Genomic DNA, 15,217 nt, shown 5'->3' with positions numbered 1-15,217 from the left:
TGTATCTTTATGAAGAGATATAGGCTATACTACACATTCTTTTCATTGCATTTCTTTCATTTTACTAATAAGAAAGTAAGCAGTAAGACAATGAAGTCATCATGGAATATTAATTCAGCTTTTAGAAGGTCAGATCCAGGGAAGTCATCAAGTTCATCTCAAACAACTGAAAGACTGGGGACCTCAGTGGGGCCGTTACCTTTCATCTTTATGGTCTGCTCTTGAAGACGGTTTTCAAGATCCAATTTTTGATTTTCAAGTTCAGCAACTTGCTGCTTGAGATCTGGGATTACCTTTTAGAGAAAAAGGAGATTTGTGTCTTTCAGCACCTTCCTTCTTTTCAAATCCCTGCAGCGGTTCCTAAGTCACTCCATGACCCTCAACTGCAAATAGTCCAGACCAGAGAGTGGCTCTGGGGGGAATTGCTGCCTGCTTGCCTGACTTTTCTGGAGGCACCAGCTGCTGACCACTCTTAACAACTAAATACTGAGCTAATCAAAGTGTTGGACTGTCCCACTACTACCATTGTTCTGTTCCAGTTTAAAGGAAATTACACCATGGCTTTAATTTCCCCAGTTCAATTAACAGTGAAAAATCCCCTCAGCATTCCATAGAACAATTAAAAAAAAATCATAAATAATTTTTCCTTTTATTTTCAATTTATATAACTCTGTTTTGAAAACATTTATTCGATTATTTTTCAGAAAAATTATATGGCATACACTATCTTCTGGAACAACATGAGTTCCTTGAGTCAATTTTGCTCAGCACCAGTTGTCAGGCTCTCCAGCCCTGCCTGTAGCTGGTTTTGGAATGTGCAGCTGCCCTCTGGTGGGGAGAGCCTCAGAACTCTGAGGAGGCTTCTGAGAAAAATCTCAGATCAGGTTTATAAAAATGAAAAGGCAAAAAGTCTCTGTGAGGCTGCCCCAACAAGCTGGACAATCAGACAATAAATTTGGTTGTCTCTTACACACTACCCCAGCAGGCAGGGAACGAGTCTCATGGATGTGCCATCTTACATGGCCCCACTTGTCTGAGCCTTGAGATGTCAAAGACATGACCTCAACACTTTGAGTGCCACAAACACATCTGGGTTGTACTTCTACACCTGGAGCATACCAGATTTTCTGAAGTTAGCCTGCTAACTTCAAGCCGAATGCCATCATTTATGTCATTTTCCTCTCGGAATAATTTTTGTAGGTGATTAATATCTTGACTAAGATGTTCAACTTTAAAGTTCAAACCTTCAATCTCCTTCTCATATATTTCTTTCTGAGACTGGAAATGGCTTTCCAATACTCTGTTAAAGGGAGAAAGAACATGACAGATGTAGAAAGAACTTGATTAAATGGGTCACATTTAATACAAAGTGAAAACAAAGTACTGTGATTAACACAGAGATATTCCATTACCTCACCTGTGCATTAAAGGAGTTGAAAGTTATGCATGGTATCTCAGAGGAAACACATTTCCCTGACTGACACACACACACTTATCTCACTGGCTTGGTAGAAGTTTATTTAACTGATTTTAAACTGCTCAGCTCATCATATAATGTAGTGTTTGTTCACTTCCTTGACAGAAGTTCCATATTGCACTGTAAAATTTGTAACCCATTGATCTTTTGATTTATCTTCTAGGTCACAGCTTGGAGTTATGGAAACACTGAAGAAGTGAACTAACCTTGTGGCTTTTTTCAAGCCCTCATAAGCAAACCACAGTTCTCCATCTTCATTTAAGTGTTCCAGATCCTCTGTAGAGAGCCTAGAATGCAAGGCAAACCATTAGTGTGCAGGTGACCATAATGCATTTCTTAAGCTTTCCCGAAGATGCCTCAAAACAAAATTACCTGCTTCTTACATCTTCAAAATCATAACTTTCAAGAAGCTGCTTTGTAACTTCTGACATCTTTTCTGGAAAAAACGCACAAAGTTTATAAGATTCATTATTTTCTCTGCATGTTTCATTATAAAGATCAAACCATCCTCTTCCTAAACCTACAAGGTTCTTTCCTGGTACTCAGTAAATACATCTTTTTACCACAGGGATACCATGAGGGACTTGGTTCTACTTTGGGATATGTAGGAGCATTAGGCTGATATACCACCAAATACTGTTTTTTTCCTAAACTTTCAGTGCAAAGTTACATCTTTCTGGTCTGAATCTGGGCAACTCCTAGAGCTGTATAGATGATTTACCATCTTGTGCAAGGTTACTACATTAAATGCTGCAAATACAGATTTGCTCTATGACATTATTATCATTAAACAAAGTTCACAATAGTAGTGCTTCTTAAGTACATTTTTCCAAAGAGAACCCAATTCAGCAAATTATTTAAGTACATTTGACATTATTGGACTTAGAACAAAGGACAGAATGAATGAAAACTAGGTAATGTATTGTTTAGACATTCTCAGGTCACTTGTTAAACTCTTACGTGAAGTTTAAATTCTAGGTGAAGTTTAAATCATTAGTATTTATTTCTAAGCCCAAAGGAGAAATGTTTGAATTCAGAGTTTCCTCAAAGGGAGGATGTCAGTATTCAGATCACTGCACACTGTAGATATGTGTATGAATGGAATGAAACCACCTTGGGATGGGAAAGAGAACTGGAGCTCTGTCACAGCTGACATCAAAGAGATCAGTTTAAACTAGCCTGGCTCACCCTGCAGTTAGGAATTAATTCTCTGCACTAACTGAGATGTAGCTTACCCCTCAATTCTCGCTTCTGTGAGTGGGCCTGCTTCTCAACATCCAATTTTTGTGTCTGAAGAAGTTCAATTTCCTTTTGCAACTCAGGTATTTTCTGAATCAAACAGAAATCATATACTGAGACAAAAAGTGGGAGACAAGGGCTGATATAAGTTAAACCATAATTATATTTAAGAACAAGTTAATATGGTGAAAAGTGTAAAATGTATTGTGTTCAAAGCATCTGTTCTCAGGCATCAGAGCAGAACAGTAATGTGAAATACTGAAAAAAAAAAGTATGTGCCATGGAATTGACTCAGAAAACAAAAATGTGACTTTATACTAATTTAAGGTTCTGTTTATAAACTACTTGCATGAAAAATCCCCTGAGAATCTAATACTTTCTCAGGAAAAATGAAGGAAAAAAGGTCAATATATTTACATTTTAAAATATTCAAGCACAATTACTCTTGAAAACACACACTTATTTCTGCAAGCAGTAACTTGTACTGTCTACTACATGAGAGCAATAAAATATAGGGCTGTATCAAATACAGTTCATTAATAACAGCTTCTTCTAAAAATGCACTGGAAATAAAATTTAGTGAAGATAATTTATAAATAAAACATGCACGTTCTCCACTTATCTAGCAAAGACTCCAAAATTAAATGTGCCATGCTTTACCTCTGCTTGTTTTTTAAGCTGTCCTACTTCCATTTTCAAGCCATCCTGAATGATAATTTCTTGCTGAATTTGTTGCTGTAGCTGTGTTTTTTCTTCTTTCAGAACCTTAATTTCTCCTTTGAACAATTCAATCTCCTTTTCATAGTCCTGCTTCTGGTTTTGGAAATTTTTCTCAAGTATCCTAAAGAACACAATGAAAAGGTAATTTTATTAATCTAGATTCTGAAGTGAAGAACTGGCCTTTCTTTTAGTGTTAATTTGAAGGACATGCTTCGTTTAAGAACACTTAAATGAACCATGATTACTTGAAAATGCTATCCTACATCCTCAGAGCCCACCCACATAATGGATGGTAATGGGAGAAGAGCATCCACAGATTTCCTTACAGATAATATGACAATGGGATGGAATTTAAGGCAAAACTGAGTTTTTCACACCTAAAGGCCCATTCTCTAAATCTGTGAGTTAGCCTACCTGAGCAGCTTTCCACTACAGCCAGCACTAAAGAAGGACACAGCAACAGGGAGCCCTGTGTCCTTCTCAGTAAAACATTGCAGGAAACTTTCCATTTTCCACCAGTCCCTGCTGGATTCCAGCATCACACAGGTAATGAGCAAAGCAGGAAAATCAGCACAAGAAGTCCTCTTAATAAAGTCTGAAGTTATTGGCAGCTGAAATCAGCACCACAGAGCTTCCAGCCCTCAGGAACAGTGACTGATTGCTCTCTTCACACTTCAGAGAACAGCATTTCTCTGGTACTCAAGGTTCTCTGCCTTGTACTGGAAAAGAGCTATTGGGTAATAAACACTTGATCCAAGAGAAACATGTGGAAAGCAATGGCCATTCGTTGATAAATGACAGTATTTTTACTGCAAATTAAATACCTAAGGGGGGGAAAAAGTTCTTTGTTTTTTTAACCAAATGTCCTTTCCCTCCCACTCAGTCTTTCAATTCTGTCCTTTCAAATTCACTTCACAGGAGTTCTGACTGGGGGGGTCATCACTTGCTCTTCCACTCCTGACCAAATTCTGAGGACATCTCCAAAGAAACCATTACAGTCAGAGCTGCCTTTCAATTCTCAGAGATACACCAAAAAACAGGGAACTGCAAAAGCAGGAACAGTCTAATTTCCTGCGTATGACTCGCCCACAAACAAGAATGTGCTTTTCCTAAACTCTGCATGAAGTACTTCAGCACCAGCACTAATGCCCAAGATTATGGACAAATTCATAAGTGATGTCAGCATAATACATTTGCAGAAGGAGAAAGAGAGGTAAGGAAAGAGAAAAAATGAATGCTGTTTCAAAGAAATAAAATTTAGATTACATACATTCGCTGGTTTTCTTCTTTTTGTATGTCATTGAAGAGTTGCTGTGTGAGGTCATCCATTTTCTCTGTCAAAAAATATTTTAGTATTTCAAAAACCTTCATGCAATTGTGTACATTTATTAAAACGGCATGACCACAATGAGAAGTTTTGTTTTAATAAGTAATCCTTAACATATCCTGAGGCTGAAATTACTCCTTCAAGTGCCAAAAATTATCACAGTACATATTACAAGTAATGCTATAGAAACAAAAAGATTCTGAAGCATCAAACTGTGCAATTATTCATCTAAAGTATACTTAAATCTCATGTGCTGCCTGTGTCCTTTGAAATTAGATTCCTAAAAGTAGTGTATTAAAGGAAGCAAGGATGAAGCTACACTTTGAAGGAATACATGCATATGAAAAAGGAAACATAATAGGAGGAGAGCTTCTGCTATTGAAAGAACAAATTTAACTATTAAAGAATTTGCACACCTGTACTACACATTCTAAGCAAGAGAAGCGCCAACTTTCAATTTACTATAATTTCAGCTTTTACATTGTTTTTAGTAGAACAAAAGTAATTTCCTTTTGCTGAAAACCTGACTTTACCCCACTATAACTCCTTTGAAACTCCATTTAGATATCGTACCTTTCATTTCCTCAGTTTTTTCTTGGAGTTTTATTTCTAAGGTCTCCTTCTGTTCTTGTAATTCTTTATTCTGATTCTCGAGTTTTAAGATTTTCTGTACAGGCAAAAAGCAAGCAAAATATATAACTTTAAAAGGAGGAAGAAATAGGTCACAGAAGATCTTATTTTTAAGAAGCATAAATGGGCTCTCTTCCTTCCCTGTTGCCTCCCCCCAGAATATGGTTACTTGGAAACTCTCAAATCAAGCATTTGATAAATCCAGTAACTGAAAACATTATTTAAAAATAAAAGCACACACATGACAATAATTTACCTGCTCACTGTCCTCTCTATATTTTTTTCCTTTCTCTTCACATGTTCTCTTTTGAGCAGTTAATTTTTCGAGTTCTGATTCAAGTTTCTGAATTGTATCCACATCACTCATATGAGCTGAAGCCAGACTGGTCAATCGTTCCAGCAAACCATGATTTTCTCTACTCTACAATGAGCAGGACAGGATAAAAGAAAACACAAACATGTACTGAAACTGTTCCATAGGATTTTAAAGGGAGTACCTGGCCTACTTCTGCTCACCATCTCATATCAGTCATGATTATTTTAACCCAGGACTGTTTCCATCAATTACATTAAAACTACCATTTTAAACATGATTTGGCTGGAATGGCTCTCAAAAATAAGCTGCAAAATAGACATAATGTTGAATTTCTCAAAGTTACAAATGTGAGATGTTGCACCAGAGCAATGTCTCACACATGCTTCATCCTGACACAAACAACCCCATCCAGAGGCTGGATGGACTTAAACAGTAAAAAAAAAAAAAACCAAAAAGGTAATTGCAGACTCTTCTCATTTGCACAATTAACCCTAAAATACCAGGAAATACAGCCTAGATGATTCTTTCTACCCTGGGTGTAGAATGTCTAGTAGTTTATTATAAAGGATGATAACCCCTACATATTCTTCTGTCTTCTCAACTCAACATCTTTGACTAGAGCAGATTAAGATAAAAAATTGAGTACAAATCAGAAGCTGACTGCTTCCCCTCACCTGTTCTTCTATCTTCTTCTGCAGCTGCTGAACTCTGTATGAAAGCTGGATGTTAAGCACAAAGCGCCGAATGTTCTGGAATCTGCGCCTGGCAAGCCACGCACGGGCATATTTCTGCAGGACCACAGCCTTCTGCTCCTCACGCATCTTTAGAACAGAGTATTAACATCTGCCTGTAATTAGCTCAATCCACATCAATAACATAACAGTCTGCAAGTCTACACACACTGGTGAGAACAATGCATCTCACAGAAATATCGAAATCCTGAAATATCCAGACTGCAGATCCATTTGAGCCACAGTAAATGACAGTAAACGGTCTGCATACAGTACAAACCAGACAGAGATCTTGGTAAAAAACCAAAAAAAACAGAGCAGAAGATAGGAGAACCAGACATGCAAAAGGTGAAGAATTAGGGATAATTGCCATTGTGTTCATATTTTTTACAGAGCACAAGTTGTTTCCAGTTACTGAAATAAGGTTTTTGATAGGCTGTACCTTCCGATACTTTTTTCTTGCTAGAAATCCTCTTGTGTAAGCTTGTATGGTTACAGCAGCCACATGGATGAGCTGGCAAAGTCTTCGGACGAGGTAACCCCGACAGTATTTCTGAATAATGATAGCTGCCCACGTTTGCTTCAGATTTCTTGCAGTTATAGCTTGCCTTCATTCAAAAGACAATTAAAATTTACTTAGGTCACATTGGATTTCTCAGGTTCATTGTCTTGGTCAGTAAAATTACACACCAACACACAAAAAAAAGAGAAGATACCAAAACCAGGCATGCATTATTAAAAATAGAGCTTGTTCTTCAAGCCAAATAAAAGAGAGGGAGTTATCCACAAATTTTAAATGAGTCCACAAGCATTTGTTCTGATGGTCTCTTTGTGAAAACCTCCAAGCCTACACAGAGCCATCTTCCAGTCTGCTTGGTGCCCTTTCTTTGCAATAGTTTGTCCATATTAATTTGTACATCCCTGATTCCTTCTCTGGCTCTGAAGCTCAGCAGAAAGCCCAGCTGGGTCATCTATTATCAGCTAAGGACTGAGCTCTCAGGCAGACAGGCCTCTTGGGAATCTGGCAGACAATGCTGGAAAACTGTTGGGGTTTCATATCAGCTGAATAACTCAAACATATTCAAGTTCATAATTACAGTCAAGAAGAAAGAGAAATACAAACTGAATTGCTCTTTAATAAAAACGACACTGTGGGCATTAGCTGGAGCTCCTGTGTGCCTTCAGGCCCAGCCCAGGAGCCCCTTCCCTCCCCTGAGCAGGCAGAGTACCTGACTGTGCGCTGCCCACGGAAGTACTGCTGCACCGTGAGCGCTGCTCTCCTCATGCTCAGGAACCTCCTCCTCTGCAGCCAGCCCCGCACACGCTTCTGGATCAGGATGCACGCATGCCTCAGCTTGTCTGAGCGCAGCTTCTCCAAGTAAGCAACCTGTCCTGCTCTGAAAAAAATTTTTGTTCTCCCAAACTGATATTGGTTATGATCCTGAAAAGAGAAAGCAGTAGGTATATCAAGTTTTTAGTTTATTTTTGTAGGCCAGATATTTTCTTCCTTCTATAAATTGTCGCTTCATGCAAGCTCTGCTTCAAGAAACAATCTTCCTAAATTTCCTCTCTGCCTACTTTGTAGATTGGAGTATGTAGGGGGGGAAACCCACTTAGCAGGAAAGACACAGAGAAGTGCATCAAATGTTGTACACTCATGATGTAAAATTAAAGGGAGTCTCTGGACTTATCATCAAGGTTTTAAAAGCAACCTCTTCACCTCCTCCTCTGAGTCTGGTTCCAGAGGCTCAGCAGCACCTTTTGTGAGCTGTGAGCAAAAACTCAGAGTGAGGCTGCTTTTAAGTTCCAGCTCTCCCCCTTGGCCTGTGCCAGAGCTATTTACCAAGTGTGCCTGTGTTTGGTGTCACACATCCCAGAATCTGAGCTCACTCCCAGTGTGCTGGTTTGACTGGGACCAGCCTCACCACCACAGGCTCATCTAACAAATAGAAGCAATGTGGCTCTCCAAAATGCTGGATTCCACCATCAAAATCCCTCTTGTCTTTGTAATTCTTGACAAATGTGCACCCTTCACTGTTCACTGGTTTATAAATACGGGATACCTTCCCTTTTGCAAGTGACAATATTAAGCACAGAGTGGTTAAATTCTCTGTCTACAGTCACATCGTGACTGCCACAGCACAAGGTCACTGACTCACAAGCCTGTGTACAGCACAGTAAATCAGGAAACAGTAACAATGTAAATACCTTCCCTGTCTGAGGAGAGATACTACCCTTGGCAGTAGAGACCTTTTATTACTACTAGATGCTGTAATGCATCTATTGGTTGGTGCAGACAAACCAACCTGGATCAGCCGCTGCAGAACAATCTTGCAAATCTGTTTCTTGTCGTTTATGGAGAGTTCCTGCTGTGTCATAAGAATGCTGTAACGGCTGAAAAACTCAATGTAAGTCCACCTGGAAAATCAGAAGTTAACAAATCAATTTCATTAACAGACAATTAGGTATTTTTTGGCACAGGAGGCTCACTGTTATCCCTACCTGGATGGGTAGCTCTGTGCACTAATCCGAATAGTTTCCAAAACACCACATGCTCGCAGCTGCTGAGCAACTCTTTTGGAATCAAACCTAAAAAAAAGCAGTGTTATACTTTGCATTTCTGCTGGGTTTGGCATGCTGTAATGATTAGAACCATTCTACCAACTGGATTTGTATTTCTGCTCATAGGACACGAAGCTCCCTGGTTCTTACATAGTTTCTCACTCCATATCACATACTAAAAAGTTAAGTGAATAAAAAAATCTGGGTTTTCTGTTTCTTTCTTAAAACCAAAGGAAGATGGTATTTATTTCTCTGATTAAAATTCCTGTTTCCTTTGAGTATTTAGTATGACAGTCCATACCAGCAGGTGTTAAAGAATAATTCCACTCTCAACAAAAAACATACACAGAAATAAGTCCTGTCAGCAACCCATTAGGAAGAAACTCTCTGGGTATTCTTTAGCCCATCCATTATGAACAAACCAGGATTTCCTCATTAATACCTGGGCTCAATATTACAAACACAAGGTATGGAAAAGCCCTTTCCTGTTCTGGACCAGAGTTGATATGCCCACCGAGCACACCACCAGTGTCATTCAGTACTAGCCAAGAGACCCCTGTGGCTGGCAGATGACTACAGTGTTCTTTCAGAAGCTTATGGTGCACTCTTCTAGTCCAATTCTGACATATTTTTACACTACCCAATCTATTTCTGCTCTCACTGCAGAATGATGAGAGCTCACTGCAGTGACAGTGATATAATGTCACCAGTAAGAGATATCATCAGTAATGTGTTTTGCATGGAAAGATTTTGTCTGGCTACAAGAAAATGAACATACTTAAAAGATTTATTTTAGAATCAAAACTGTCCTCTTCCCTCCTACTCATATATATGACAAAGGTTTTAATTTCATTTGTCAGTGCACTGCCTGCCAGCTGAACGTTGTGTTACTGACAGCAGAGTGCTTCCACAGGTCTGCCCACAAAAGAGACCAACAGCTGCATCAAAGATAACTCCTACTCACAGATGAGTGGTTATCAGTCTGCTCATAGGAATTATGAAAATTATCTGCCACATATGACTGTATTAAAACATTAAAATTACATAAAAATTGGGGGAAAAAATCTGGGGCTAAGTTCAACACTGTTCACACCAGTATTTCTGCAGACAAAAGGGAATTTCACAAAGAAAATGGCAGAGGTTTTTATTCTCTAAATATGAATTGGGGTTAATCCATAGTGCCTAAGGGCAACATACCTATACAAAATATTCACCTTACTCAATTTAAAACAAAGGAGGACAACCTTTACCCTAAAAATGTTCTGACAAATACAAAGCACTAGTATCTAACTTAAAAAATATTAGGTTAAAGGATTTTTGAGGTAAAAATAACAATACTTAAATATTCCATTTTTGTCAGAAGACAATTTTTTTTCCAAATTCAGCTATCTGGAAAGGAAAACCATGTTCTGTATGGGAAGTTTCTCAACAATAAGACTTTAGCTTGCTGACACACCACTACAGTGACACAGAAAACCACAGTTGAGCACAACTAGCATACTTACTCAAAAGGCAGTTTCTCATCGTTTGGCTTTATGCATCTCACATAATGAGGAGTGGTTGCATTGAGTGTCACCATGAGCAAAGACAAAGAATTCCGGAACTGGAAAACACCAGACAGAAGAGTTCTGCTAATGAAACATTTCCAGTAAAAAGTCAAATCTCAGTTTTTTAATATTTGTGAGGATTTGGCTGGACACTGGGAGATAGGATTTAGATCTTAAATGCAGGGAATTGAAGAGTGTGCGTGTACCCAACAGCCTCCTACATATAAAATAAACACACCTACTTATACCCAGACCTGGAGCACTGCTCTGTGGCTCTTGCTGTCTTGAAAACCGGACAGTCCCCCATGAACAATGACAGAATCCAGTCTCAGACTGCCCAGCATTTCCCAGAAAGTACAAACACCACAGAATAGCAGGTTTGTGCAGTACCTTACTGCCCACAGTCATCCGGAGCTGTTTGTTGGGGGATTTCAGAACAGGTCTGGCAGATTTGATGTTTATGGTTGAACTGAAAGGTGAAACGGACACTGGACTGTCTTGAAAAAAATTTGCACACAGATGAAACTAAAAGTGTGGTGAAAGAACCAGAGTTAAACACTGTGTAACTGCAGCAACACTTAAATCAAAAATACATTTACTATAATATAAAAAGCAAACCCCTTGATACTTAGGCCAGGTATTGCAGGGCTTTAAACTGGGTATTTAAACCCCAAATAAACAATAACTGAAGAAAGAGTTGCAATGAGTCTACTGTGAAGCACTTACACATTTCACACACAAAATTCAACATCTGTGAAAGCAGCCTACAAAAGCTATTTCAATATAAGCAAATATGGACATAAACACAGAGCAGAGCTAAAAATAAGAGCACTCAAGGCTGTGTTTTCGCAATATGCAATTCAGATTAAGAATATATTTTCAGGTCAGATGAAGTCAGCTTGCTAAGAGCAATCCTGAAGTCTCAAGGCTATAGACTTCAAAGGGACAAGCAGATGGGAAGTAGCAAGCACACATAAGACACCTGATGTTTTCCTTGCCCTGGCATTCTCTTAACCTCTTCTGAAGAATAAACAAAGGCAGTTGTTAATGATAAACCACCTATCAAAGCTGCATGTAATGACTACAGGGAAAAAAAAGTTTTCAGTTACAAGGATTACAAAATGTTCTTGAAGGGAGATATTAAAAGAAAATCCCAACATAACTAGCAAAGTAAATGTACATATATGAAGGAAGTTGAACACTGTGTTTTTTCACCTTGTAAATTATTTGATGGTAAAAATACACACTTCTATAATGTTAATAAAAATTAGGACTAAGTTAATTTATTCAATCTATTAAAATCTGTGTATAAGAAGAAACATTTAAAAATCAGATCTGAATTAATTCGAGTAAAATCAGGTATTCAGAAGATTAATCATTACTGTTTGTTACAAACCTTGCTCTCTTTCAAGATTTCAATCAATACTTCATGTACTGTATCTCTGTTTTTTTCCAGAAATCCTTCACATTTATATTCTACCTGTGCAAACAGGTAAAATCATTAAGTTTTCAGTAACCCATAAACAAACAGTTGGCAAAACAATAATTTTTACTCTTCCAGTTGTGGTAGCCAAGAGCTCTTTATTAATCTCAAACATGATGGCTGAAACTCTGCTTTTCCCAATTCCATCATCTCAAGACTACATACATGCATCCTGCAAATTTGGGAGCACGACACACTGCCAGAATCCAAATCCTTCTGCCTTCATTAGGAATTTCTTGCCTGCTTTATTCATTATTCTATAATCCCAAATCAAGGCACCCAAAAGGAATACAACATCTGAAATGCAAATAACTGAGACTAAAATATGTATGAGCTACAACTGTAACTGTTTTATTTATACAGTCTATTATTTTGCTACTTTTTTTATCTTGATGATTTATTTTTATGCTCTCAAATAAATTATCTTAAGCACTTCCTTTATTTAAATGGCATGTTACAGGCAGCATTACCAATAAATAAATATCACTATGTATTGGAGATCAATTTTATGGAAGTACCAAATAAGTGTGGTTAATATTTCCTACTTCCTAGGTTTGTTTTTTTTCTGAATGAGCTACTGCTAGGATCACAGGGAACAGCACTGGGTTGTTTACACTCTACCTTATCAGCAAAGTGTTGAATGATGAAAGAAGTGTTTGACATCCTTGGCTTCTCAAAGAGTGAATTTTTATTGACAAAATTATTATACAGCTTTTGAAGCCAGTTTTCATCTTTTCCATGAGGCAACTGCAAGAATGAGAAGGGAAATCTCTTTAGCAAACTCAGCTGGGCTGCTGGATGGAAGCAGCAGAGTTGCTGACTGTCACTGAACACTCTGCATAAAACCCCTTCAGTGAATTGTAAGGCCTGATAGCAAGTTTTTGTCTCTTCAGACTCACCAGTGGTTCCCTGCAGCAAATAATTTTTGGAAAGAAGATTGCATTAATCCACAAAGTTTCCTATCAAAACTAGTGATTTGCAGATTAACTTAATTTTAAAAATATTGGTGGAAGAGCCCCCTGGAGACTGCGCAGTCCAAATTCCAGTTTGGAGCATGACTACCAGCAGCAAACTGTTGCTTGCCCTGCAACCCAGGACTGCAGAAGAATGGGGATGCCCCTGCACTCCTGCCCAGCCTGCTCTAGTCCTGCACTGCCCCCAGGCATGAGCTCCAGTTCCTGGCTTACTTCTAGCTAAGTTCTGACATCCAGTTGTAGCGTCTTAATTCTGTAAGAGGAGAACAATATAAGTAATTTACAGCCAAAATTGTCAAATAAAGGGCAAACATTAAGGTTCCTTTTCTGAAGAAAATGCTGTACTTCCCATTGAAAAGGGTAAAATAAGGATCACAAGCCCCACTTGTAAAAATCTATATAGTTTATTTTGGTTTTTTTTAATGAACAAATATTAAATTTTTGGAACCCTGAAGCCTGGAAGTTTTAAACTTTCTGTGCTATCAGGCACCAATTCTCGGAGGAGCACTGCCTTTGACTTGGAGAAGGCTTCCAAAATTAAGTAATGGAATTAGAATCACTGGTGTGTGGTTTAAATAGAAGTGTGTAATACCACATGGTGTAGAGTTTGGAATTTGGAGTTTCAAAATACAGTAGTAAATATGGGGCAAGATAAAACTTCTGGGGCATTGGGTTTTCTTCCTTCTTGTTCCTTCTTCTTGGTTTTAAGTAGTATTTTTTAATTGAATAAAGAATGCCGCACTACAAGTCACAAGTGTTTAGTCATTGAGTCTAAAGTAAAAATAATTCAGCTGTTAGTTTTTAATTAGACTGCTAAGCCTTAAAAGACCTTGTAACAAGCAAGATAAACCTCCATTTTTTCGCTTTTAACTCAAAGTACTATAATAGTCACTGTATTATAAATAAAAATTAATAAACACAAAAAAGTCCAACCATAAAACTTAGTCTCTTGTGCTTTCAATCCCAACTCTGACTAAAAACAACCAAAAACATTAATATTAAATTACCAAGCATTCTTCATCCAGAAGTTCTAAAATTCCCATTTTAGCTTCAATAAGGTCAATGACAGGCTGGTTGTCATAGAAGTCTATTAAAGTCCATGGGATATCTTCCTTCATATATTCTTCTTGCTCAAGTTTAAAGACATGCTGGATTTGCAAGGATAATGAAAACAGCAAGAAGGTTACAATTAAGAGAAAATAAATACAGTGTGTGCATGTGCACAGCTGTTGCATACATAAGATAGAAAAAAATATAAATTTTGGAGTATATTATATGTCAGTCTGTAAGAAAATGAGTTTTAACATTTTCATTTATATATATATACATGTACCTATGTTTATATATAAAATTAAAATATTTTTATTTATTATTGGATAGCTACTATCCAGAAATATCCATCACTCAAGCACAAATAGCATTTACTAATATCCACCCTGAACCAAAATAAAGAACTATAACAAAAAAAGAACATACCAGGTTAAATTGCTGCTGTAGTTTTTCATTAGCATAATTGATACAAAATTGTTCAAAACTGTTCACATCAAATGTTTCAAATCTGAAACACAAATAAGAAAAAAAATCCTTTGATATCAAAATCAAATGGTAGCATCCCTTAAAGTCTTTAGAGATAGCCTAATGCTTCTAAGATAATTACAGTAATTTCACGATCATAAGCCACACTGAGTATAAGCCGCACTTACGGGTGTCGGTAACTTTTCGTTCTTTGTCCATACATAAACCACACCTGATTATAAGCTGCACATTACAATACAGAGTGTGATAAAAGGTATCTGTTCTATCACCATCTGTTGAGGGTGGGGGCAGTGATCCTTATCTCAACGGCAGATATTCTGCTAATGGGCCACCCATTGAAACCAGGCAGGGCATTGTTCTTTATCTTTTCACAACCCATCCTTCCTCCAGCCAGTCATTTTCTGCTAATGGTCCATTGAGTCCCACTGTGGGACTGATAAAATTACTGCATCCCATTGGGAGTTGCTCCAGCCAGGGGGAAGAGCCCAACATTTCTTACCAAGATAAAAACAGAGGTTTTGGGACACTAAGGGAGCCCCTTTCTCCACTGGACTCCAGAGGAAAACCGGATTTCTCCACATCACCACTGGAGCTCCGGAGGGAAACTGCACCTTGTACAGGAGCACTGCTCCAACTGAGCCACATCTGTCACTGCAGGAGGATGCAGCCACCATG

The 15,217-nt window shown here is 38.0% G+C and overlaps 1 protein-coding gene across 1 annotated transcript in view; it reads right to left on the bottom strand.

The window, feature by feature from the left end:
• The window catches only part of MYO5C (myosin VC), a 42,213-nt gene that overhangs the window by 10,602 nt on the left and 16,394 nt on the right, over positions 1-15,217 (bottom strand). Inside the window, exons 11-30 of the mRNA XM_033070464.1 lie at positions 14,483-14,564; positions 14,014-14,154; positions 12,654-12,779; positions 11,946-12,029; positions 10,940-11,074; positions 10,508-10,605; positions 8,943-9,029; positions 8,747-8,858; positions 7,670-7,881; positions 6,883-7,048; positions 6,384-6,530; positions 5,650-5,814; positions 5,337-5,430; positions 4,707-4,770; positions 3,377-3,557; positions 2,713-2,806; positions 1,850-1,913; positions 1,684-1,764; positions 1,120-1,300; positions 200-293 (exon numbers count right to left, since the gene is read on the bottom strand). Of these exons, the coding sequence (XP_032926355.1) occupies positions 200-293; positions 1,120-1,300; positions 1,684-1,764; positions 1,850-1,913; positions 2,713-2,806; positions 3,377-3,557; positions 4,707-4,770; positions 5,337-5,430; positions 5,650-5,814; positions 6,384-6,530; positions 6,883-7,048; positions 7,670-7,881; positions 8,747-8,858; positions 8,943-9,029; positions 10,508-10,605; positions 10,940-11,074; positions 11,946-12,029; positions 12,654-12,779; positions 14,014-14,154; positions 14,483-14,564 (2,408 nt within the window). The remainder of the gene's footprint in view (positions 1-199; positions 294-1,119; positions 1,301-1,683; positions 1,765-1,849; positions 1,914-2,712; positions 2,807-3,376; positions 3,558-4,706; positions 4,771-5,336; positions 5,431-5,649; positions 5,815-6,383; positions 6,531-6,882; positions 7,049-7,669; positions 7,882-8,746; positions 8,859-8,942; positions 9,030-10,507; positions 10,606-10,939; positions 11,075-11,945; positions 12,030-12,653; positions 12,780-14,013; positions 14,155-14,482; positions 14,565-15,217) is intronic.

Source organism: Catharus ustulatus, chromosome 12, assembly GCF_009819885.2.
Source record: "Catharus ustulatus isolate bCatUst1 chromosome 12, bCatUst1.pri.v2, whole genome shotgun sequence".
Lineage (NCBI taxonomy): Eukaryota > Metazoa > Chordata > Aves > Passeriformes > Turdidae > Catharus > Catharus ustulatus.
This window is presented reverse-complemented; position numbering and strand designations above follow the sequence as displayed.